The 26,995-nt window shown below is 43.2% G+C and overlaps 1 protein-coding gene and 1 long non-coding RNA gene across 4 annotated transcripts in view; one reads left to right on the top strand and one right to left on the bottom strand.

Annotated features, from left to right (window-relative positions):
- Positions 1–2,334: 2,334 nt before the first annotated feature.
- LOC139552151 (uncharacterized) lies at positions 2,335–17,390 on the bottom strand. Its single transcript, XR_011670388.1, has 3 exons — positions 17,189–17,390; positions 12,567–12,710; positions 2,335–4,055 (listed from the first exon to the last, which is right to left on the bottom strand). It is a non-coding gene; the product is annotated as an uncharacterized lncRNA (long non-coding RNA).
- Positions 7,922–26,995, top strand: part of LOC139552149 (homer protein homolog 1-like) — a 70,277-nt gene continuing 51,203 nt past the window's right edge. For 2 of the 3 annotated variants that reach the window (XM_071363588.1, XM_071363589.1), the window contains exon 1: positions 7,924–9,142. In XM_071363588.1, the coding sequence (XP_071219689.1) occupies positions 9,138–9,142 (5 nt within the window). In that variant the 5' untranslated portion in view covers positions 7,924–9,137. Of the gene's footprint in view, positions 9,143–26,995 lie in introns of all 3 variants that reach the window. The other variant, XM_071363587.1, reaches the window with a different exon arrangement.

The following is a 26,995-nucleotide window of genomic DNA, read 5'->3' on the forward strand; positions in this document are numbered from 1 at the left end:
TTCTGAGGAAAATGTATTTGGCCTGGCTCCAGGTGCCATCGATGATGATGATGATGTTGTGTCCCACTGCCCTCACATCCTGGTCTCCCTGGTTCCGGTCTTCCTGTTGCAGGACTTGGTTCTGGACTAGCTCCTCCAGGTTCGAAGCATCTGGTCCTGGGTACAGGATCAGCATTCTGCTGTGTCGGCACACTGCAGCCAGACTGTTAAATAGCTAACACTAGCTGGCCTCCATCCAGTACCCTGCCCTGAACTTAGTCACTGTCACTAGCCGGCTACCACCCGGTTACTCAACCCTGCACCTTGGAGGCTGCTGCCCTATGTACGTACATAGACATGGAATCACTGGTCATTTTAATAATGGAACACTAGTCACATAGTGTTTACATACTGTTTTACTAATTTCATATGTATATACTGTATTCTATTCAATGCCACTCTGACATTGCTTGTCCTAATATTTATATATTTCTTAATTCCTTTCTTGTAAATTGTTAGATACTACTGCACTGTTTGAGCTAGGAACACAAGCATTTCACTACACCCGCAATAACATCTGCTAAATATGTGTATGTGACCAATAAAATGTGATTTGATTTGAAATCAGTGTGCAGATAACGGAAATGAGACAAGGATACAGTATTGTCACAGAGTTTTCAAAACCTCCTTTGTACTGTAGTATTTGAGTAATAGTCTACCCCTTGTCTTGCGAAGGGAATCCTTTCAAATCTCATCTTGTTAGAAGCAGCAGAATAGCAAAGACAGATAGTACAGTTTGAAAACTCTGAGTGTGAGAATATTTTGTGTTGAGAATGAATATCCTCCTGTGGCTAGCCGATCCTAAATATTGAACTATGATAACAAGCTTTGGTCAAGAAAACACAAACTCCCAGCCTCCCACTGAACTTAGCAACATGTAGCCAGCAGATCCGACCCGGTCGCAGACAGCTGCACTAGGGTCGGACAGGCTCCCTGTGTAGATTAAGACACCGGGGGAGCCGACATGAAGTATGGCTCAGGAAACATAACTCAATCCAAAGAGAAATGCGTTGTACTCAGAATTGTCACATTATCTCAACTGTTACACGAGAAGATTGAATGATTGCTAGTTTTTAAGTGAACTGCCACAACAGTAGCCACTGCAGTCATTATGGAATGGTTGAACAACAAAGGAGCTGATTGGCTGACACTGCCATTCCAAAATTGGAAATCTTCGTCATCTTGCTAGGTAGTTCTGGCTAGTATCAACAAGTGCTTTCTAAAAAAAAAGCAAAATTAGTGCAGTTTGCTTGGAATCTATGGAGTATTTATGGGGCTTTGGTCTATTTTAAGGTCTTTGTGTGAACACAAAAGAGATTGACTGCTGACACTGTTCAGAGGTGCTAAGTACTGTCGACAGGCAAACGTTTGACAATCCTATCGGTGTGTCTGAGGTATTACAGCGACACAGTGTCAAGATGGGGGTTGTCATGCTCAACGCCATTGACAATTATTTATAAGTAGAGGCAAGGGGTGGAATTTAGATCACACACACACACACACACACACACACACACACACACACACACACACACCCTTCCTATTAAGTAGTGTGTCATTTTGTCGAATGATATGAAATAAGCCGCCTTTGGAGGCTATCGCTTGTGTATCTTGGCTACATTGGTATTTGCATTTGGTGAAAATTGTTTGTCAATTTCAGTTCATAGTTTATGTCACTCTGGTTGTTGGCGATATCTGTTGTATGGTGAACTTTTTAGCTAGTGGTTACCCAGCCACTGACCTCACTGCACATCACTGCTCCTATTTCTCAAACACACACACAAAGCCATATCTCAACCAACTACCATCCATCAACACAGAGGGGATTGGATGATCTGGACCAGCGGGTGTATTCCTCTCTTAGGCACAAAAGGAGAGGAATACAGCTAGCACTTTATTTTACAGTACAGAAATGATCAGGTATTTACTTAGACATTACATGATAAAATGGTAATAACCTAACAATTACTGCTCAATGGAGAATCTCCATTAAAAGATGGATGTCCAGGAGTAGGCTTTGGATGTCCAGCTTTTATGTCCAGGAGTAGGCTTTATCTGGCCAAAAAAGGGGCCCAGAAAGGTGCCATTGATTTAAAATGCTAAAACAAACACTTATGCATAAAAATATCCAGAAAAAAAGGTGACATTCTGTCATTTTTGCGTCAATTCATAATTTGACCTCTCCATTCCAAATTGCTGTGGCATAATGCCAAGAAGACTAAAAGGATATTGTATTTTTCACCTAAACTATAAGGGCACAAGGCGAGACCCAAATGCAGACACAGGAGGCAGATGGTAGAGCTCCGATATTTATTATAACAAATGGAGTAGGCAAAGGCGGGTCGGGGACAGACGAGAATTCATAAACCAGGTCAGAGTCAAAACAGAACCAGACGATAGGCAGTCTCGAGGTCAGGCCAGGCAGGGGTCAGAAACCAGATCCGAGTCCAAAACAGTACAAGGGGATAGGCAGGCTGGTAGTCAGAACAGGCAGAGTGGTCAGGCAGGCGGGTTCAGAGTCAGGACAGGCAAGAGTCGAAACCAGGAGGACTAGAAACAAACAGAGACTGGTAAAAATAGGAGCAAGGAAAACCGCTGGTTGACTTGGCAAACAAGACGAACTGGCACAGAGAGACAGGAAACACAGGGATATATACACTGGGGATAATAAGCGACACCTGGAGGGATGGAGACAATCACAAGGACAGGTGAACCAGATCAGGGTGCGACACTAAACAAGGCTAAAGGAGGATGCATCTTCTGCTATCTTTGACTGGTTCAGGCATTAGGGCAGTAGCAGGAGGAGAGGTCTGGCTAGCTCCTGTTGTACTGTAGCTGATGCAGTCTCACTGCTGCCCCCTCCTTTCTCTGGTTCAACCTCTGGCTTAGCTGACTCAGCTGGTTCTGTCTATCCTTTCTCTGGTTCAGTCTCTCCTTTCTCAGGTTCTGTTTTAGTCTCCTCTCCTGTCAATACTGGGTCAGTATCTGGTTTGGGGCTGTCACTCTCCTCAGCCTGATGTGGTTCTGTGTTTCCCTCAGCCAATTAAGTATTTTTGTTCTCTACTTTTACTGGTTCATTGTTTAGTGGCTTTTCTTTCCCTTCTTCAATTGGTGGGTCAGTAGCTATACTTGATAGCAGTGCAATCTGGGATTGGTAAAATGAGGATGAGCCGTCAACTGGTGATGCCTTGGCTTTCCACTCCTCCCTCTCTTCCTTCCCTCCATCCCCTACTCCCTCCTCCAGGATCTCGACTGGGGTATGGGCTTGAGCCATTGGCGCTAGATTCAGAGAGGTCTTGAGAGGTGCAACTGGCATCCTTCTAAGCAGGGCTACTGGCTTTGGAGCTTCCTGATTGGTTATCTGCTGGGTTCCGCTGTCACTCAGAGGAAACGGGAGGGTTTGTAGTTCCTCTGTGGGAGCATCATGCTTGTGTGAGAGGTTTGGGTCTGTGGGGGGCTCAGTGACACTCCCCCCACCAGTCACCTCAGAGGAAGACTCTGGGTCATTTTATATCTGTGACGATGCCCTGTGTCTCGCTCCCAATTCTGTGGTTTTCCCTTCTTCCACCACTTGGGGCTGAGGCGCTTCCTGCACTGTCTCTAAAACGTTATCGTCTGCCTTGACATGTTTATCCTCCTTCACACGTTCTGCATTGTTCTTTTCTTTATCCAGTGATGGAATGTACCGATCATCGGATGGAGAGAACCTGGCGTTCGTCAGGAAGAAATCTGTCATGTCATGCTCAGACTCAGGGTGTGAGAAAAAGCTGTCCAGCGCATATGATTCCTGGGCCCAAGTTCTGAAGCCTTCCTCTACAGCTGGTTACCCTTCCAGCTCCACCACGGGAGTCTCATCCTTCAGGACAAACTTCTCCAGGTACCCCCTGGCCTTCCGGTCTGAGTGTCTGCTGTGGAAAGACCATTCAGAGGTCATACTCTCTGTGTCTTCATCCTTCACTCCTTCCTTTCTGCCTCCCGCCTCTTCATACAGGTCTGTGTAGCAGTGGTGGTCGGTGCTGTTTAAGATGAGGGAAGACATTTTTTTTTATGAGCATGGCCTTATTTCAGTTACAGCATATTGGATGACTGTCATTCATATTCCATTCTCCCAGTTCAATGTAACAGTAATAGGGTTAGGCTACTACATGATACTCACATTTTCCCTATTCCCATCATGAGGTTGCTACAACCTAGACTGAATGAAAGTTTACAACGTAGGTGCACACAGGTTCGAGATAAATATTTGAGGTGACAGACAGTGACACATTCAATACCGCCTTGCACACTCTTGCCTGTATCTAGCTGATTTAGGGTGTAATCATTAGTCATGTTTACATACCACCACAGTCGGAGGCTGGCACTAAGACAGCATTGAATGAGCTGTATTCCACCATAAGCAAACAAGAAAACACTCACCCAGAGGCGACGCTCCTAGTGGCCGGGGACTTTAATGCAGGGAAACTTAAATCTGTTTTACCAAATTTCTATCAGCATGTTAAATGGGCAACCAGAGGTAAAATAACTCTGGAGCACCTATACTCCACACACGCAGATGCATACAAAGCTCTCCCTCGCCCTCCATTTGGCAAATCTGACCATAATTGTATCCTCCTGATTCCTGCTTACAAGCAAATATTTAAGCAGGAAGCACCAGTGACTAGATGAATAAAAAAGTGGTCAGATGAAGCAGATGCTAAGCTACAGGACTGTTTTGCTAGCACAGACTGGAATATGTTCCGGGACTCCTCCAATGGCATTGAGGAGTACAACACATCTGTCATTGGCTCCATCAATAAGTGCATCGATGACATCATCCCCACAGTGACCGTATGTACATACCCCAACCAGAACCCATGGATTACAGGCAGCATCCTCACTGAGCTAAAGGCTAGAGCTGCCGCTTTCAAGGAGCGGGACTCTAACCCGGAAGCTTCAAGAAATCCCGCTATGTCCTCCAACGAACCATCAAACAGGCAAAGCGTCAATACAGGACTGAGATCGAGTCGTACTACACCGGGTCTGACGCTTGTCGGATGTGGCAGGGCCTGCAAACCATTACAGACTACAAAGGGAAGCATAGCCGAGAGCTACAAAGAGAAGCACAGCCGAGTGACATGAGCATACCGGACGAGCTAAACTACTTCTATGCTCGCTTCGAGGCAAATAACACTGAAACATGCATGAGAGCACCAGCTGTAACGGAAGACTGTGTGATCACGCTCTCCGCATCCGCTGCGAGTAATACCTTTAGACAGGTCAACATTCACAAGGCCTCAGGGCCAGGCGGATTACCAGGACGTGTACTGTGAGCATGCGCTGACCAACTAGCAAGTGTCTTCACTGACATTTTCAACCTCTCCCTGTCCGAGTCTGTAATACCAACATGTTTTAAGCAGACCACCATAGTCCCTGTGCCCAAGAACACTAAGGTAACCTGCCTAAATGACTACCGACCCCTAGCACTCACGTCTGTAGCCATGAAGTGCTTTGAAAGGCTGGTCATGGCTCACATCAACACCATCATCCCAGAAACCCTAGACCCACTCCAATTTGAATACCACCCCAATAGATCCACAGATGATGCAGTCTCCATTGCACTCCACACTGCCCTTTCCCACCTGGACAAAAGGAACACCTAGGTGAGAATGCTATTCATTGACTACAGCTCAGCGTTCAACACCATAGTGCCCTCAAAACTCATCAATAAGCTAAGGACCCTGGGACTAAACACCTCCCTCTGCAACTGGATCCTGGACTTCCAGACGGGCCGCCCCCAGGTGGTAAGGGTAGGTAACAACACATCCGCCACGCTGATCCTCAACACCGGGGCCCCTCAGGGGTGCATGCTCAGCCCCCTCCTGTACTCCCTGTTCACTCATGACTGCACGGCCAGGCATGACTCCAACACCATTAAATTTGCCGATGACACAACAGTGGTAGGCCTGATCACCGACAACAACGAGACAGCCTATAGGGAGGAGATCAGAGACATGGCCATGTGGTGCCAGGACAACAACCTCTCCCTCAACGGGATCAAGACAAAGGAGATGATTGTGGACTACAGGAAAAAGAGGAACGAGCATGCCCCCATTCTCATCGACGGGGCTGTAGTGGAGCAGGTTGAGAGCTTCAAGTTTCTTGGTGTGCCATGACAGTCGTGACGCGGGCACGACAAAACCTATTCCCCCTCAGGAGACTGAAAAGATTTGGCATGGGTCCTCAGATCCTCAAACGGTTCTAGCTGCACCATCAATACACTGTATTTCTGATCAATTTGATGTTATTTTAATGGACAAAAAATTTGCTTTTCTTTCAAAAACAAGGACATTTCTAAGTGACCCCAAACGTTTGAACATTGGTGTACATATAAACAGGTAACTGCCAAAGTTAAACAAACACCAACATAAAGTGTTTTAATAGGGAATTGGGTCACCGCGAGCCGCCAGAACAGCTTCAATGCACCTTGTCATATATTCTACAAGTGTCGGGAACTCTATCGGAGGGATGTGACACCATTCTTCCACGAGAATTCTATAATTTGGTGTTTTGTTGATGGTGGCGCCACACCAGAATCTCCCATAAGTGTTCAGTTGGATTGAGATCTGGTGACTGAGACGGCCGTGGCATATGCTTTACATCGTTTTCATGCTCATCAAACCATTCAGTGACCACTCGTGTCCTGTGGATGGGGAAATTGTAATCCTATGGGGGCATTGCCATGGCAGCCAAAATAATGGCCGGCCTAGCACTTTTATATATCACCCTAAGCATTATGGGATGTTAATTGCTTAATTAACTCAGGAACCACACCTGTGTGGAAGCACCTGCTTTCAATATACTTTGTATTCCTCATTTACAGAAGTGTTTCCAATATATTGTCAATTACCTGTATATAGCCATGTTCCCTGCTCACTCTCTTCTCAGGTGGTAATTCAGATGTGAGGTGAGGATTTAAGGGACAGGGCAGGAGAATGTTATGTTTCAGTGAAATTCCATTAGCACAAGGGCACCCCCAAAATCTGTGATTTATTTGAAGCAATGAACAGCCCAGAACAATTTGATAACAGCCAGGTTCGGTAACAGTGTTTGATAATTAGATTTAGTAATCTGATAACACTGATAACACATCTGATAACAGACATGCCATATTGCATGCAAGAAGGATCCTCTTGATGCCAAAGAGAGAATGGCAAGCATACAACATGCCCTTAACATAAGTCAAAACTGAAGGCCAATATGCCACTGTTGTCTGGTTGAAAAGAAAACAAGCTGAAGGGTGGGAACCTGAGTTCAATAACAGTAAATAGTCACACTGTAGTGGCCACATTTGCCACTGACATCCAATGTCCACAAGGTGTCCACCATCAATTGCACAATAATCTAACTGGAACAAGTCAATGATGTATACATTGCATCGATTATCATTCTGTGTATGCTTATAATGTATATAGGGTAACTAAATATGTCCTATTACAAAAACAAAAAAGTTGTAGCGTAGTAATATGGTGGCTATCTATAAAATCGACCTCTGGGTGAATCATTCATGTAGAATTCTAATAGATAATCTAAGAGATCTGTGCAGTGTGCTGAATTAGTGGATGCTTTGGAAAGGTCATATACATATAATGTAGGTCCGATTTCTCATCCAATCCATGGTCACAAAACATACCGCAATGAAAAACGTTAACGTAATATTGCATTACATGTTTATTGCAGGTTTATTATAGGACCCATAATAAACTGCAGGTTGCTACCACTGAGGTATAATACGAACTTTTCCTCAGTTGCTAAGCGGAAATGACGGAACTATTTTATTGCGTCAGATTTCTAAGGATACGGTGACGTTGTGCGGAGGGGCGGCGTGATCACGTAGGGCCAATTTCATGCTTTCAGTGAACAGAACGGGAGGATGGGTTGAGAGAGGTGATGAATGGGATGATTGGAGAGATCAGACGCTACACAGACGGCTGGAGAAAAAGGGAGGCGTTCGATGGAGCAAAGACTGGCCGTGATTTGACATTTAAAATCCCTGTCTGATGAATAAAATCAACGAATTGGCTATTTTTCTTATTTGAACTTAATTCAGCATAGCATTTCATATTCGGCCTTATTTGACCAGTCGTTGAAGATGCCGGTAGCTGGTTTGGTCTGACTAGAGGAGACTATGGAGCCATGAGAATGTACCAAGTCTTTCCGCGAAAACAGATGGGAGATGAAACCTATTCGACATAAAAATTGATATTTTCCCCTGTAGCTAAAATGAGTTTATTATTGCCGCAGATTTATGCATTTTGATAAACTGTAGTAGGATAGCTGTTAGAGGAATTTTGATGGCACTTACGACGCCAGGGATTGAGCAACGAGTAACATTACATTTTGGAACGTTGAACAGTCGGGCCTTTCAAAGTGAGAAGCAAGAATGAATGTTAAGCATTTTTCTCGCCTGAGGATAACTGCGGTGCACGCAGCTGGTCACATTTTGAGAGCGGTATCATCTTTGGAGAGTAGCGAAATGCAAGTCAACGGAGAGGACCGCCGTGCAGAGCTGTAATAGTAATACCCAAATCCGTCTAGAACCAAGTGGATATTTCAAGCATTTTTTTTCGCAGACGAGAAGATGGTGTGCTGCCAATATCAATGCAAGCGGTCCCTATTTTTCCTGCCTTTTTAAGTGTAAAAGGAGCTCGCGCTACTTTGTAATTTAGAAACGTTAGTCATGTATGTGCGCCTCGGTAGCCAACGTTAGCTTAGCTGCTATATCCTCCGTGCTTTAGCTTCCCATTGAGCATGATTGAAGAGTGCGTTTAATTTCGCCAACGTCAACACCGATGGTTTCGGTCATCATGAATCCACCGACACGTTTGTTTGGGGAACTTTGAACCAACACCCTATAGCGTAGAACAGACTAGCAAGACATGTCGGCGTGAAGGGAACCGCACTGACTATCTAGAATCTCCTGTCAAGCCACAGACGTCAACAGCGCTGTGAAGAGCTGCTTATTGGAGAGGAAAAACACATTACCTAGATTGTTCACTCCGCCTTTGGAGCCCTGCGCCCACGGACTGAATCCCTTCCCTTCGATTTAACAACCAAGCAAAATGGGGTACGTATCGCGCATTTTAGTGCCATTTAGTCTGTACTAATCTTCCCTGACAAGAATTGTATTCATGGGTGTGTTATGATTTCTAGGAAGCCTGGTTTGTTTCAGGATATATAAGTGGGGGTAGAAGGTTGACAGCAACAATACGCCGTTTGGCGTCATGATTTACCTGAAGTTGGCTTGCCTTTGCGTTGACAGCCTGACCATCAGCCCATGGCCTGTGCTTTAGGTCATTTACATGTAAAAGGACCCAACATATGAAGTTCATAGGAGCATATCGATTTGGCAGGCAAATTTAAAAAGTATTTATTAGAGATTGTTAAACTATTTAATATAATTTAAAAAATATGGCAGAGGTAATGGGTTTTATTTCAAGTCAAACAGAAATATGAATATGGAAGCTTGTTTTCGACATCCCCAAAACAATTCGGACTACGAGTTATGAGATAGTCAGTCATTACAAACAATGTACTAAAACAAACATATACTGTATTTTAGTTTCTGATGGGGTAAGACCATTGCTCATGAGCCATTTTTTAAAGTTGCATTCTTCAAGAATCAATAGTTATATATTAAATTAAGTCCAAAAATGTATGTACCAATCCCAGATTGCCCCTTTAATGGATTTAATTGAATAATTAAATCTGATGTCAACCAGATGTCATCAAACAGGCACCAACTCGCATCAACAAAACAATGTCACCACAAACTCTCTCGCTCCCTCTCTCTCACATGCACACAAACAATGTGTGATTACGTACAGTCAATAACACAATAGAAAAATCTATATACAGTGTGTGCAAATGTAGTAAGATTAGGGTGGTAAAAGCAATAAATAGGCCATAGTGGCGAAATAATTACAATTTAGCAATTAAACACTGGAGTGATAGATTTGCAGAAGATGAATGTGCAAGGAGAGATACTGGGGTGCAAAGGATCAAAAATAAATAACTATGGGGATGAGGTAGTTGGGTGGGCTATTTACAGATGGGCTGTGTACAGGTGCAATGATCAGTAAACTGCTCTGACAGCTGATGCTTAAAGTTAGTGAGGGAGATATAAGACTCCAGCTTCAGTGATTTTTGCAATTCGTTCAAGAAGGAAAGGCGGCCACAGGAGGAGTTTGCTTTGGGGATGACCAGTGAAATATACCTGCTGGAGCGCGTGCTACGGGTGGGTGCTGCTATGGTGACCAGTGAGCTGAGATAAGGCAGGGCTTTACCTAGCAAAGACTTATAGATGACCTGGAGCCAGTGAATTTGGAGACGAATATGAAGTGAGGGCCAGCCAATGAGAGCATACAGGTTGCAGTGGTGGGTAGTATATGGGGCTTTGGTGACAAAACGGGTGGCACTGTGATAGACTACATCAATTTGCTGAGTAGAGTGTTGGAGGCTATTTTGATTGACTAAAGGATATATGGTTACGCTAGAAAGTGCACATTGGACACTTGATACAGATTGCCTAAATGGATCTCATAATTATGACTTGGTGCCTTCAGAATGTATTCATTCATCTTGACTTATTCCTGAACAAAATGCAGTTAAGGCCTGAATTAAAAATGTATTAACTTAGATTTTTCTCTCTCAACCATCTACACACAATACCTCATAATAATATAGAATAATATACACTGAACAAAAATATAAACATAATATGTAAAGTGTTGTAAAATGTTTCATGAGCTGAAATAAAATCTTGTGCACAAATTTGTTTACATCCCTATTAGTGAGCATTTCTCCTTTGCCAAGATAATCCATCTACCTGACAGGTGTGGAATATCAAGAAGCTGATTGAACAGCATGATCATTACACAGGTGCACCTTGTGCTGGGGACAATAAAAGGCCACTTTAAAATGTACCGTTTTGTCACACAACACAATACCACAGATGGCTCATGTTTTGTGGGAGCGTGCAATTGGCATGCTGACAGCAGGAATGTCCACCAGAGCTGTTTCCAGTTAATTTTATGTTAATTTCTCTACCATAAGCCACCTCTAACAGCGTTATAGAGAATTTGGCAGTATGTCTAACCGGTCTCACAACCACAGACCATGTGTAACCATGCCAGCCCAGGACCTCCACATCCGGCTTCTTTACCTGCGGGATCATCTGAGACCAGCCATCGGACAGCTGATGAAACGGTGGGTTTAAACAACCGAAGAATTTCTGCACAAACTGTCCGATTCAGTCTTAGGGAAGCTCGTCTGCGTGCTCGTCGTTCTCGCCAGGGTCTTGACCTGACTGCAGTTCGGCTTGTAACTGACTTCAGTGGGAAAATGCTCACCTTCAATGACAACTGGCACGCTGGAGAAGTGTGCTCTTCATGGATGAATCCAGGTTTCAACTATACCGGGCAGATGGTAGACGGCGTGTATGGTGTTGTGTTGGCGAGTGGTTTGCTGATGTCAATGTTGTGAACAGAGTGCACGATGGTGGAAGTGAGGTTATGGTATGGGCAGGTATAGGCTACGGACAACAAACCTAATGCCGTCGGTAAAACGCAAATTTGAATGCACAGAGATACCTTGACGAGCTCCTGAGGCCCATTGTCGTGCCATTCATCCACAGCCATCACCTCATGTTTCAGCATGATAATGCATGGCCCCATGATTTGTACACAATTCCTGGATGCTGAAAATGTCCCAGTTCTTAGATGTCCTGCATACTCACCAGACATATCATCCACTGAGCATGTTTGGGATGCTCTGAGTCAACGTGTAAGATGGCGCGTTCCAGTTCCCGGCAACAACCAGCAACTTTGCACAGCCATTGAAGAGTGGGACAACATTCCACAGGCCACAATCAACAGCCTGATCAACTTTATGCGAAGGAGATGTCATGCTGCGTGAGGCAAATGGTGGTCACACCACATAATGACTGGTTTTCTGATCCACTTCCCTACCATTTCTTTTAGAAGGTATCTGTGACCAACAGATGCACGTCTGTATTCCCAGTCATGTGAAATCCATAGATTAGTGCCTAACTAATTTATTTAAATTGACTGATATCCTTATATGAACTGTAACTCAGTAAAATCTTTGAAGTTGTTGCGTCTGTATTTTTGTTCATTGTATGGAATTGGAATAATCATATTTCCATGATTCCAAGAGTTCACCAATTTACATGCAGCCCTACATGGCACAGTGTGGAAAATGCTGAAAATGATTTTTGTTTGATGTTGGATTGAACGGTATAAAACAATCATAATGGACAAAGCCCCATTGCCACCCTAGGGTCATGAACTACTCATAAAGCTTTTCAGAACTTGTATTCAAAAATGTTAAATATTGTCATACTTAAAAAAAAAAAAAGTGAAATATTGTGATATATTTTGGCCATATCGCCCAGCCCTAATCTCTTCTGCCCATCTGTAGAAAAACGAGGAAGTGTTGATGAGTGACACTTATTGAAAGGGTGATATTACTTGTGATGTGCTGTCTTATTAGTAATCATCAACTTGTGTCCCTTCTGAGGTGTTTGCCAACTCCTGATGGGCACGGCAGCATAGATCAGCTCCAGGTCCCTCTCGTCTCAGATACTGCATATGAAGGAGCCCCGACTTCAGCTCCTATATCACAGAGGGAGGGAGAGAGAAAGACTGTCACCATACAGTCATGGAAGCCAACAGTGAATACACTGTTGAACGTAGCCAATCAGAGATCCTGATTCACAGCTAATTCACAAGGGGCACGTGCCAGCATGGCACTGACTGGTTGGCATTACTCCCTGGGCCCAGCAGTAATCCATTGACGCAGTGGAAGGGGGCACCTCCTTACAACATACAAAATACACACAGTACTGATTACATTATAAATGGTGGTTTGGTGAATTCCAGGACAGATGGTATTTTGACCATTGACCAGGTCAAATGTGATCAACCTGATTCAAGTGTCCTCCATTACCCTGAAGCGGGACTGGTGACTTGCCACTGCCTCATCCTTCTGTAACAGCTATGATGTGGTAAGGGGATTCCCACAACCCTGCTGAACAAATCCACCAGTTTTGTTTTACATAGCCTGTGAATGATATAAAATATCATAAGTCAATCAACAGCAAAAAAATTACTTTCTGTAGTTTGGAAGTAATGTATATGCTATTGAAGGGACTAACTACAGAATAGATTCAAGCCGGTCACGCTGACACTGTTACTATGCAACCAGCTGTGCACGTTGCTGAATGCTTGCTGATACGTTTTGCTATTTGCTGCTACAGTTGGCTGTTAACAAGGTAGCTAGTTAACTTGAGCTATGCACATCTTCCTCTGACATGCTACATACACCACATTACATGTTAGCTTGATGTATTCAGATAGCTACAATGTCATTCCCCTTTCGTCTGTGGTGTCATAGCTAGCCTTCATCTTCTTCTTTAAGGTTTTTATGGCAGACTACACTTATTGGTGTATTGCCGCCACTCGCTGTACGCGATATTGCGGGAAGAGAACCCGACATCATATAAAAATAAAACATCCCACTCCTTCAGTCACAGTTCAAATTAGAAAAAAAGTTCTATCAACACATTGACTGTAGTACTCGCGCTGCTAAAACACTCGACCACTGCTACTCCAACTTCCGGGATGCCTACAAGGCCCCCTTCCCCCTTGCCCTCCTTTTGACAAAACTGACCACGACTCCATTTTGCTCCTCCCTTCCTATAGGCAGAAACTCAAACAGGAAGTACCTGTGCTAAGGACTATTCAACGCCGGTCTGACCATTCGGAATCCATGATTCAAGATTGCTTTGATCACGTGGACTGGGAAATGTTCTGGGTAGCCTAACATTGATAAATATACTGATACGGTGACTGAGTTTATCAGGAGGTGTATAGGAGATATTGTACCCACTGTGACTATTAAAACCTACCCTAACCAGAAACCGTAGATAGATGTCAGCATTCACGTAAAACTGAAAGCGCAAACCACCGCATTTAACCGCACAATGCCTATTTTCTCTGATTTCCTCTGTTTGCTCTGTGCGGTTGATAACCAATGCAATAAACGCTACAAAGTAGAGGTCGACCGATTTATGATTTTTCAACACTGATACCGATTATTGGAGGAACAAAAAAAGCCGATACAGATTAATTGGCCGAATTATTATTATTATTATTATTTTTACTTAAAAAAAATATTTTTATTCATTTATTTTTTGTAATGACAATTACAACAATATTGAATTAATAATGAACACTTATTTTAACTTAATATAATACATAAATAAAATCTATTTAGTCTCAAATAAATAATGAAACATGCTCAATTTGGTTTAAATAATGCAAAAACAAAGTGTTGGAGAAGAAAGTAAAAGTGCAATATGTGCCATGTAAAAAAGCTAATGTTTAAGTTCCTTGCTCAGAACATGAGAACATATGAAAGCTGAGGGTTCAATATTCCCAGTTCTTCAATATTCCAAGTTAAGAAGTTTTAGGTTGTAGTTATTATAGGAATTATGACGCGTTGACTATTTCTCTCTATACCATTTGTATTTCATATACCTTTGACTATTGGATGTTCTAATAGGCACTTTAGGCTGGCATTACTAATCTCGGGAGTTGATAGGCTTGAAGTCATAAACAGCGCTGTGAAGCAAGCCTGCTGCCGCCTACCACCGCTCAGTCAGACTGCTCTATCAAATCATAGACTTAATTATAATATAATAAACACAGAAATACGAGCCGTTGGTCATTAATATGGTCAAATCCGGAAACTATAATTTCAAAAACAAAACGTTTATTCTTTCAGTGAAATACAGAACGGTTCCGTATTTTATCAAACGGGCGGCAACCCTAAGTCTAAATATTGCTGTTACATTGCACAACCTTCAATGTTATGTCATAATTATGTAAAATTCTGGCAAATTAGTTTGCAACGAGCCAGGCGGCCCAAACTGTTCCATATACCCTGACTCTGCGTGCAATGAACGCAAGAGAAGCGACACAATTTCCCTAGTTAATATTGCCTGCTAACGTGAATTTCTTTTAACTAAATATGCAGGTTTAAAAATATATACTTCTGTGTATTGATTTTGAAGAAAGGCATTGATGTTTATGGTTAGGTACATTCGTGCAACGATTGTGCTTCTTTCGCGAATGCGCTTTTGTGAAATCATCCGTTTGGCGAAGTAGGCTGTGATTCGATGATAAATTAACAGGCACCGCATTTATATATGCAATGCAGGACAAGCTAATTAACCTAGTAATATCATCAACCATGTGTAGTTAACTAGTGATTATGTGAAGATTGATTGTTTTTAAAAGTTAAGTTTAATGCTAGCTAGCAACTTGCACTCACGTAACAGGTGGTCAGCCTGCCACGCAGTTTCCTCGTGGAATGCAATGTAATCGGCGTCCAAAAATGCCGATTACCGATTGTTATGAAAACTTTAAATCAGCCCTAATTAAATCGGCCATGCCGATTATCGGTCGGGATCTAATACAAAGTCCACTTTCTTCACATGCAACATGTCAGGATCCCTCTGTTGGCAAGGAATATTATCTGGTGTCTCTACTCCTCCTACCATTATTTATTCAACTTCACTCCTTTCTTCTCACCGCCTCCGCATAAGAGACATGCTGGACAGCCCTTATTCTTACCACCTCCGTCTCCTTCAGCCTAACAGGACACTTCACAATTGCAGCATTTAGGCTCAGCTGGCAATCGATACCCCTCCCGTCTACATCAGTGGAGGCTGCTGAGGGGAGGATAGCTCATAATAATGTCCAGAACAGAGCAAATGAAATGGCATCAAACACATGGAAACCAAATGTTAAAAAAATATATATGTGTGTGTCTGTCCTCTGTTGCAACACTCAATACACTAAAGTTCCAAACTGCCTCTGGAAGCAACGTCAGCACAATAACGGTTTGTTGGGAGCTTCATGAAATGGGTTTCCTTGACCGCGCTGCCGCATACAAGCCTAAGATCATCATGTGCAATGCCAAGCATCGGCTGGAGTGGTGTAAAACTCGGCGCCATTGGACTCTAGGCCTGTTCTCTGGAGTGATTAATCACGCTTCACCATCGGGCAGTCTGACGGATGAATCTGGGTTTGGATGCCAGAAAAATGCTACCTGCCCGAATGCATAGTGCCAACTGTAAAGTTTGGTGGAGGAGGAATAATGGTCTGGGGCTGTTCTTCATGGTTTAGGCTCCTTAATTCCAGTGAAGGGCAATCTTAACACTACAGCATACAATGACGTTCTATACGATTCTGTACTTCCAACTTTGTGGCAACTGTTTGGGGAAGGCCCTTTCTGGTTTCAACACGACATTGCCCCCGTGCACAAAGCGAGCTCTATACAGAAATGGTTTGTCTTGATTGGGGTGGAAGAACTTGACTGGCCTGCTCAGAGCCCTAACCTCAACCCCATCGAACACCTTTGGTGTAAATTGGAACGTCGACAGCGAGCCAGGCCTAATCGCCCAACATCAGTGCCCGACCTCACTAATGCTCTTGTGGCTGAATGGAGGCAAGTCCACGCAGCAATGTTCCAACATCTAGTGAAAAGCCTTTCCAGAAGAGTGGAGGCTGTTATAGCAGCAAAGGGGGGACCAACTCCATATTAATGCCCATTATTTTGGAATGAGATATTTGACGAGCAGGAATACTTGTCGAAATACTTTTGGTCATTTAGTGTATATCCTTTGCTTTTACTTCTATGACCACCCCAGAGAGAACACTACACATTCCTATCCTATATCGTCTTGAAGCGCAGAGTACGCTCCTTCTGTTCCAATAGATACACAAAACCCTTACTCAGAACAAAAAAATAATCAGAACTAGGCTTGGATTTCTTCTTGTTTCCTTTTGCATTCGCCAAGGTAATCCAATTCTTCACTCATCTCCACTCGACACACCATCTGATTCAAACATAACATCCACTTCTGCCATTTTTCTCCCTCCAGACAGTTTGTTCCAAGAAGACCCCACTGGACGCCGTTGTTATTGATCTTCTCATAGCTAGCCTGGCTCGCTAATATTATCAAATAACTAAAAGTAGCTACTAGCTAGCTAGTACCAGCTATCTACTTAGCTAACGTACTCACCAACACCAGTGGTTTGACGGTTGACAATCCATTTCTGGCAATATTGTTGAAATGGATAGGAAGTTTGCACAAACTTTATGGAAGCCCTTTTTCACTCGTATTTGCTGAGTGAAATGTGCGTGCGTTGCACCCATATGCAGACTTGACGACAAATGTCCACATGGCAGCTGGGGGCGGACCACAACATGTTGTCTCTGGGAAATTGGGCATCGTTGGAAAAAATGAGTATGTAAATAATCCACACCCACCCCTCCAGTAAGTAGTGACAAACTCACGTACAAAACTCTGTTTGGGACGAGACTGACTATGACAAATTATCCTATTTACACTTTGTAGTCAATTTTGACACTATAACGTTTCTGACTCATTGATGCCACATACGCCGTTTAAAACCAGAGGAGTTGGTTTTAAGGGGCAATTGGCCTTTTAAACTTTGAAATCAATGTTTTTTTTGTGTTTAGCATACATTTTTAAAGTTGCCCTGCATAATTCCTTTGCAGTGGTATTTCCCTATAGCTTCCAAATGCCCACTGAACAATTGATCAAACAGAGGTTAGTCCTGGTGAATAGGCTCCTGCTTCCTTTTTTTCTAGTTTTCTAAGATTATCAACAGCCATATGGCTTTGTGTTATGGGTTTTAATTCAATACATTTGAGCAGTGTTTTCCCATAAGTGCCGGCTATCGGCTAAACAGCGGTTAACAGGCTCATTGTCAGCCAGCTACTGTTCCACTTCATAAATTTAACTAGGCTTCTTTCAATTTAAAAGTTTAAATTTGCTAGTCAAAGTCTGTATGGCCTTTCCCTGCGAGAATGAACGTTATTATCGTCTAGTGATCTATTGATAGGACAGGTGCCTGTAAATCACAAAGCGATGACAGGGAAACATTTTACATTTAAGTCATTTAGCAGACGCTCTTATCCAGAGCGACTTACAAATTGGAAAGTTCATACATATTCATCCTGGTCCCCCCGTGGGGAATGAACCCACAACCCTGGCGTTGCAAGCGCCATGCTCTACCAACTGAGCCACACGGGAAACACTGTCAGTCTGCTGTCTTTCCCGCCTCTCGGTACATGTGGGTTTGTTTGTGCCCTGTGTTTGACTGCAGTCAAATTTCTTTTCACGGATGAGGGAGAACATGATGCTTTTTCATCGTCTCCTGTGAGTGAACTTACATGTCCCATGTAAGTGGTAACGATGAGTTGAAATCCACTTAATTCTTGTTTTGTGGCACATTCATGTATTTTCTTTAGCGTTTTCCTAGGCCTATAGCCAGCCACGGAGTCGATTTGACGACGGAACAGCTTGTGTTGACTAGTTTATAAAAGGTGTCGAACTGACTGAATAAAGTCAATCTCCTATATCCCTTTGCTATTCATAAATGTTACACAGTAGTTATATGTCCATGGTATCACATCGGGACAAGTAAACCAAAGATCTTGTTTGTATTTTCCTAGGATTCGAAGCCCATGTCGATATTTGCCAGTGACCTCTAAAGTGACTCGTTGGTGTAGCCTAGTGATTCGTAGTTCGTGAACGAACAGCTCTTTTTGATCAAGAGAGCCGTTCATTTGGCTCCCTAATTTGCATACTGGAAGGCTACTACTGCACAGTATATTTGCTTAAGTTGTTGCCACAGTAAACGCAATTGATAGAGTAGACTATTTAGTTTAGTGATGCAGTCACAATCTACCACCTTTCCTCAGTCTCACCCACATTGATTGACAGGTCTGAAACCCTACCAACTGTGTGACTCACAAACATCCTGCCGCCTCCCCTGACAATTCCACCCACATTGATTGATTGACAGGCCAAACTGTTAAAGGGATAATTCACCCAAAGGTTTATTGGTTTCCTTACCCTAAGTGTCCACAGCAGCAGAGCCAATAAAATACATAATTTGAATAACAAACATTGTGGCAATTCCTATCTTGCATGTAAATATGTACATATTTACATACTGATTTCTTACATTTTCAATACCACAACTAATTTGACCAATCTGGGAGGTAAAGTTGTTAAAGTATTCAGTAATTTAGCTGTGTATTTCAGGTGGAATCAAGGCCATATAATGTACCAGAGGCCACCAAAATAGAGCTTGTTCGAGGCAGATAATAATAGATCTATGTGGTATCATTGGGAAATGATCATCTTATCCACGACTGGAGTGATGGCCTTGTAATGGGTTATCACTGTCTCCATTGAAGTTGGTACATTCATTCATACATTTGTCTAATATTTGTTCCAGTGGCTAAGCAAAAGCTAAGAACTACTGTAGAATGAGGCTCATACTCGGACATAATATACTTTCTGAACATACACTACCGGTCAAAAGTTTTAGAGCACCTACTTATTCAAGGGTTTTTCTTTGTTTTTACTATGTTCTACATTGTAGAATAATAGTGAAGACATCAAAACAATGAAATAACACTAATGGAACCATGTAGTAACCAAAAAAGTGTTAAACAAATCCAAATATATTTGAGATTCTTCAAATAGCCACCCTTTACCTTGATGACAGCTTTGCACATGCTTGTCATTCTCTCAACCAGCTTCACCTGGAATGCTTTTCCAACAGTTTTGAAGGATTACCCACATATGCTGAGCACTTGTTGGCTGCTTTTCCTTCACTCTGCGGTACGACTCCCAAACCATCTCAATTTGGTTGATGTCGGGGGATTGTGGAGGCCAGGTCATCTGATGCAGCACTCCATCACTCTCCTTCTTGGTCAAATAGCCCTTACACAGCCTGGAGGTGTGTTGGGTCATTGTCCTGTTGAAAAACAAATGATAGTCCCACTAAGCCCAAACCACTGTATACAGTGCTTTCAGAAAGTATTCACACTCCTTGACTTTTTCCACAATTTGTTGTGTTACAGCCTGAATTGAAAATGGATTAAATTGAAATTGTCTTTCACTGGCCTCCACACAATACCCCATAATGCCCAATTGGAATTATGTTTTTAGAAATGTGTACAAATTTATTAAAGCTGAAACGTCTTGAGTCAATACAGTTGAAGTCAGAAGTTTACATACACCTTAGCCAAAGGTACAAAGATGACATCCATCCTGTTTGCAATAAGGCACTAAAGTAAAACTACAATAATTGTGGCAAATATATGAGCTTTATGTCCTGAATGCAAAGCATTATGTTTGGGACAAATCCAACATATCAGTACCACTTATCAAGCAAGGTGGTGGCTGCATCATGTTATGGGTATGCTTGTCATCGGCAAGAACTAGGGAGTTTTGTAAAAAATAAGCGGAATAGAGCTAAGCATGGGCAAAATCCTAGAGGAAAACCTGGTTCAGTCTGCTTCCCAACAGACACTGGGAGACAATAATCTTAAACGCATGGCCAAATAAACACTTTAGTTGCTTACCAAGACGACATTAAATGTTCCTGAGTGGCCTAGTTACAGTTTTGACTTAAATCGGCTTAAAAATCTATGGCAAGACTTGAGAATGGCTGTTTAGCAATAATCAACAATCAACTTTAACAGAGCTTGAAGAATTTTGAAAAGAATGTGCAACTATTGTACAATCCAGGTGGTGATTCTAACATGTATTGACTCAGCGGTGTGAATACTTATGTAAATGAGATATTTCTGTATTTTATTTTCAATACATTTACAAACATTTCCCCAAAACCTTTTTTTCACTGTCATTATGGGGTATCTATTGTGTGCAGATGGGTGAGATTATTTTTTGATTTAATCCATTTTGAATTCAGGCTGTAACACAAGAAATGAGGAATAAGTCAGTACTTTCTGAAGGCACTGTACTGATACCAGAAAATAACACCGATGTCATTAAGTTAAATTACAGTTCAGACTAATCATGGGAATATGGAATACCCATCGCAGAGGCTCCTGTTATCTTATGTAGCCTTAACCCTAGCCGATGGGTCTTGCCTGATGCATATGCCTATAGCTACACAACAGACTGGGTTAAATAGAGACTAAATTCGACTTTATATGACCAACTGGGATTTTAGGGTGAACTGTGACTAACCCATAAAGAGCCTAACAAACCTTGAGCTTCTAGTCTCTATAATCTAGTCAGGAATTGGTTTCTGACAACAACAAAAAAGGCAAATAATGTGTCTTTCTTAAAAGTGTGCCCTTTTCTTAAATTAGGCCTGTCAGAGAGTTGGCTGCTACAGCGTTTTAGTGCAAGGCTTCAGTTCTGCATAATGAATGAATGAATGAATGAATGAATGTAAACCAGCCTGAAACTTGGCACTTCAGCAGCCTAAAGTACTCTCAGGAGGTGTCATAAACAGTCAGATATATTGGATTAACAATAATTAGTATACAGTAGTTGTATTGAAATAGTGAGGTGACGAGTGTTCTACTTTTTATAAAAATAAATAAAATTGGCATAACTTTCTAACTATTCTGGAAGGTAAAAGTGTTCCACGAATGATTCCTCAAACTATGATTCCTCCATCATCAACGGAACTAATTCACATTGTCTGCCCTGCCCTTATCTGGTTCAACAACTTTAACCCAAACCTTATTATGTTGTTCATACGTGCAGAAGTATGTCAGTGCTGCCTGTCCTGCCTTTTAAAACCTTCTCCCCTGTCCTCAGACTCAGTAGAAATTATCTCCAAATCATCTCATTGTACAGGGTGCCAGTGTTGGACAAGGCAGTTACTGTCAGACACTAAGTGGATGGTCAGAGTCAGGAGCACTTTGTTTTGAAAACCCCACTGTGTCCTTACTGAAAACAGACATCACAACCAGACTTACCACAGCTACGCTAGGCCTAGCCAAGGCCCTTCCTGGCTCCTGCCCTGTGTCAATCATCTTACCCATGGCTAATGCCAGTCTGAAGCTGAGGATGCCGAATGGTGCACTTTTAAAAGCATAAAGTACAGTTTCATTGACGAAACAGGAAGAGATTGCACTGTGAAGCTATTAAGAAGGAAACCTCAGATCCCTCCTGACTACTACCCATGGCAGTGTCCCCAGAGGTCCAACACTCGCTACAGGTATTGGAATTAAGAGCGAGAGCGCCACATTTCAGTACAGGCCCCAGTGTTTTACCCAAAGACTCAGACCTTTCTCTTTCCATCTATGTTGGCCGGCACCCGTGTCTCGCTGGGCCATGGCCCCGGCGGACCGGATTTCACCTGGGGCCAAAGCCAGGCCACTGGTACTTTTCAGCTACTATTTACATAACAATGGCTAACTGAACTTTTAACACCTTCTGATAAAGCAACTGTCTTGATGCTGCAGAGGTTGTTGATTCTGCTCTCCCCGAGGTCTTAGCGTCACACTCCTAATAGAAACACAATTACACTGGAGTTTACATTAACAGAAAAACACTGGCGACACGCTGGTGTGGGGGTAAGTCTCCATGGAAATGCGGCATTATTGGAGGAAAGCCAGACATCTTCACTGGGATTCAGCTGTCAATATTCCACTGACCCTGAGCAAACGACAGGAGAGATGAAGAGAGAGACTAGGAAAGCGAGAGAGACTCTGGGGGGGGGGGGGGGGGGGAGAGAGAGAGGGATCAGAAGAGTCCACACAAACCACAAACTACCCGCCATATGTGTGTGTCACCAGAACCACACAGATCACAAAGCAGGCCTTAGCATATGGGTATTTTAAACCAGAGGTTGTGTCAATATCTTCAGCCTGTGTATCCACAGGCCAGGCCTTAGCCTATCATATGGGTATTTTAATCCGCAGGCTGCGCCAAGCAAAGCCCCCGTACTCTCCCTCTGTGAGTGGGTTTATCGTGTATGGGACATGCTGCCTTGTGATTGGCTTAGAGAGCATGTGGGAGGGAGAGAGGGGGTTGGAGGATGCTCGCAGCTCCTGACCGGCCCTGAGTCATGTGGGTGTTGCCTTGGCAACCAGGCAGCAGCTACATTTGTAATGCAGGCAAGCAGGGATTTTTTTTTTTTACGAGTGATTGGTGGAGTTGCAACCTGTCTTTAACACAGTCGCACTGCCTAGTGCAGATTATCAGATCTCGCAATTTCCTTAGAGAAATGTTTCAACATCTCAGGAAGCACATTTAATATGATCTAGTAATCCTGTTCATATGTGCCATATGACTTTTATAAATATGACCTGGATTTCTGAACGCAACTTCAGAAAATAGCCAGTGAGTGAATGATGTTTCCTGGACATTCGGCTCTATGACGGTTGAGTGTGAAACTGATTCTAAACAGTGTTAAGTGGAGAACTGCTGATTTGATAACATCGTCTGTGGTCGGATTCCTCTGGTACAGCTCTCGTCATTGAGCTTTGCATGCCACAAAACTGTCCATTGTGGCAGGGACTAGAGGCCCTCACACAAAAACACACACACCTGGGCACTGATGGATAGATAACAGGGAGAGTTTGCTTCAGGAGGAAGTGAGTGTAATGGCAATTGATGCCAGTATGTTTAGTCTCTGTATGAAAACAAGTTGTGGACTTTGAGTGTTCAGTGAGTTGAAACATTAAGGACAACAGAGAGACATGGTGATGGGAAAACTATAATGAAGGCCATGAGATCGTACCCAGTATAACACGTCAATATTATATTTCCATTGGCTCTACATTACTGCTCACGAACCTTCCATACATAGCCTGACTCTACAGTAGCTATTCTCTGCAGTCTGATGTGTGAGTCATAAAGTACAGTTAACAGTCCACCCTCCCATCACATATCACCACTCTGATTACACCAGTCTGTGTTAAATGACAGCTGCCAAACCCCCACCACTCCACTCTGTTAACTTAATTAACTAGTTAAAACAGGGAGGCGAACATTCACGCTGTCCTACAGAAGAACCCTGGTATGCCGTGAGAATGAGACCAGCTCTGAGCCACCGCCGAGCAATTAATTGGGCTTTCCCCTGCAGTCTTCTCTTCTCACCCAGCAGATAGTCATCTAAGGACCGAATCTCTATGAAATGAGACCCGTTTTAAAGGCACAACGCCTGGCTGCCATACTGGAGGCTTCATTTGTGGGGGTTTATTGCGGAGGACAGAAAAATCTGAGCTATAATAGTCTTTGTCTTTGTTGAGTGACTGCTGGCTTGGACGGTGAGGCTGAGCTGTGTGAAAGTTCCAGAGGGGAGGAGAGACCCTGAGGCTTACAAGCCCAGGAAGAGCTCACTCTGGCCAGGCCAGGGCTGCTCCCCAGGGGCCCTCTCACTCATGGTTCAGTCAACTTAGTCCAACCAAGGTTTTTTTTCAATGCCAAGTATATATATTTTTTATGTCAGTTTTCATTAGAGAGGACTATAGATCAAAACCACAACCCGAACGTGTCTCAAGCTTTTGCTCTTGACTGCTTCTCAACCTCTGGTCTGTGGATCTGCACCAGTCCCTCAGATTGTCTGACACTATCAAATTGTATTTGTCACATGCGCTGAATACAAGTGTAGACTTTACTGGGAAATGCTTACTTACGAGCCCTTCCCCAACAATGCAGTTAAAAAGTATGAAAATGAACAAATAAAGAAACCCAATAACAATAACGAGGCTATATACAAGGAGTACCGGTACCAGGTTAGTGTACTGGGTTATGAGGTAGTTGGGGAGATTGAGGTAATATGTACATGTAGGTAGGGGGTGAAAAGCAGAAAGTCTTGGTAGCCGTTACAAAGTCTGTTCTCAATAGTTTGTTTTAATGTAAGCGGCTCTACAAGAAGAATCATGGCGTTGCCGCTACAGTCAAGGCTAACGTGAGGAGAAAGGGAAAAGGGGGATACCTAGTCAGTTGTACAACTGAATGCATTCAACTGAAATGTGTCTTCCACATTTAACTCAACCTCTGAATCAGATAGTTGCCGGGGGCTGCCTTAATCGACATCTACGTCTTCGGCGCCCGGGGAACAGTGGGTTAACTGCCTCGCTCAGGGTCAGAAGGACAGATTTTTATCATGTTAGCTCGGGGATTAGATCGCTCTAACCACTAGGCTACCTGCCGAGTAGCCTACAGTTAAGACTGGCAGATTTGGTAAACGGTTTGAGTTGATCTGATTTGGTAGGGATGACTAATACTACACCAGGAAGAGGAAGTCATTATGCTTTGCACGTTGTGATCATCATCAGCGGGTAACCAAGACGGTAACCAAAGGATGCAGGGACATGACGTCATGTCCCAAAGGACAGACAGACACAAGCCTGGCGCTTTCCTGTTTTAGTATGCTGGCAAACTAGCCAGCAGAGTTCAGGCGTTGGCCTGTCATACGCACATGACAACCGTGTAGTCCCCGTAGAGAAGCTCTCCTGTTTGATCGTCAACACAGTGATAATATCCACTGGGTTGTTGTTTTTCAACCGTGTTTGTTTTACCTCAAAACAAAGTTATCATTAGAAACAACAACACCATGTCTTGGTGTTTTTCCCTTCATTCAACCAAAAAGGCTTCATTCGTGTGTGTGTGTGTGTAAGTTGGTACTATGTTCGTGCTTTCTTAACGGGGGCTCCTGCTTCTCACTGCTCTCTCTTATCGAGGAGAATACATTCAAATGGCTCGTGATTGAGGTGCAATTTGCTGCCATGATGAAATGCGATCCATAAAAAAACCAAGTAAGGCCTCTACATCTCCTAACAGAACCAATTATGAGAACAATGTGTTCTTTCATGTCCAGAGGATTTTAGTTTTTTTTACTAGTTCAGTTTTACACGGGGGTCTCGAAGAGTGCAGTCGCATTATCTGAAATGAACACTTGCTCTCTTTTCATCTCTCTTTTCTTCTAGCTCTCTCTGTTCCTCCATCTCACTCTTCATCATGCTCTTAATATACACTGAGTATACAAAGCATTAGGAACACCTGCTCTTTCCATGACATAGACTGACCAGGTGAATCCAGGTGAAAGCTATGACCCCTTATCGATGTCACGTGTTAAATCCACTTCAATCAGTGTAGACAATTTTCATTTTTAGCCATTTTTTAAACACCAGGAAATCAGTGATTTTTAATTTAGGAAATCTCTTCCCAATCCCCTTCCCCCTCTCTGGCTGAATCTAGCTGATGATCCCTGGTGTAGATGAATACGAAGAGACAGGTTAAAGAAGGATTTTTAATCCTTGAGACAATTGAGACATAGAATGTGTGCCATTCAGAGGGTAAATGGGCAAGAAAAAAGATTGAAGTTCCTTTGAACGGGGTATGATAGTAGGTGCCTGGCTCACCGGTTTGATTGTGTCAAGAACTGCACCGCTGCTGGGTTTTTCATGCTCAACAGTTTCCCGTGTGTATCAAGAATGGTCCACTTCCCAAAAGATATCCAGCCAACTTGCCACTAAATGTTGGAACATTACTATGGGGACTTGCTTCCATTCAGCCACGAGCAATTAGTGAGGTCGGACACTGATGTTGGGCAATTAGGCCTGGCTTGCTGTCTGTGGTCCAGTTTATCCCAATGGTGTTCGATGGGGTTAAGGTCAGGGCTCTGTGCAGTCCAGTCAAGGTCGTTCCACAGCGATCTTGACAAACAATTTCTGTATGGACCTCGCTTTGTGTACTGGGGCATTGTCGTGCTGAAACAGGAAAGCGCCTTCCCCAAACAGTTGCCACAAAGTTGAAAGCACAGAATTGTCTAGAATGTCATTGTATGCTGTAGCGTTAAGATTTCCCTTCACTGGAACTAAGGGGCCTAGCCTGAACCATGAAAAACAGCCCCAGACCATTATTCCTCCTCCACCAAGCTTTACAGTTGGCACTATGCATTGGGGCAGGTAGCGTTCTCCTGGCATCCGCCAAACCCAGATTAGTCCGTTGGACTGCCAGATGGTGAAGTGTGATTCACCACTCCAGAGAACGTGTTTCCACTGCTCCCAA

Source organism: Salvelinus alpinus, chromosome 24 (assembly GCF_045679555.1).
Source record: "Salvelinus alpinus chromosome 24, SLU_Salpinus.1, whole genome shotgun sequence".
Taxonomy (NCBI): Eukaryota; Metazoa; Chordata; class Actinopteri; order Salmoniformes; family Salmonidae; genus Salvelinus; species Salvelinus alpinus.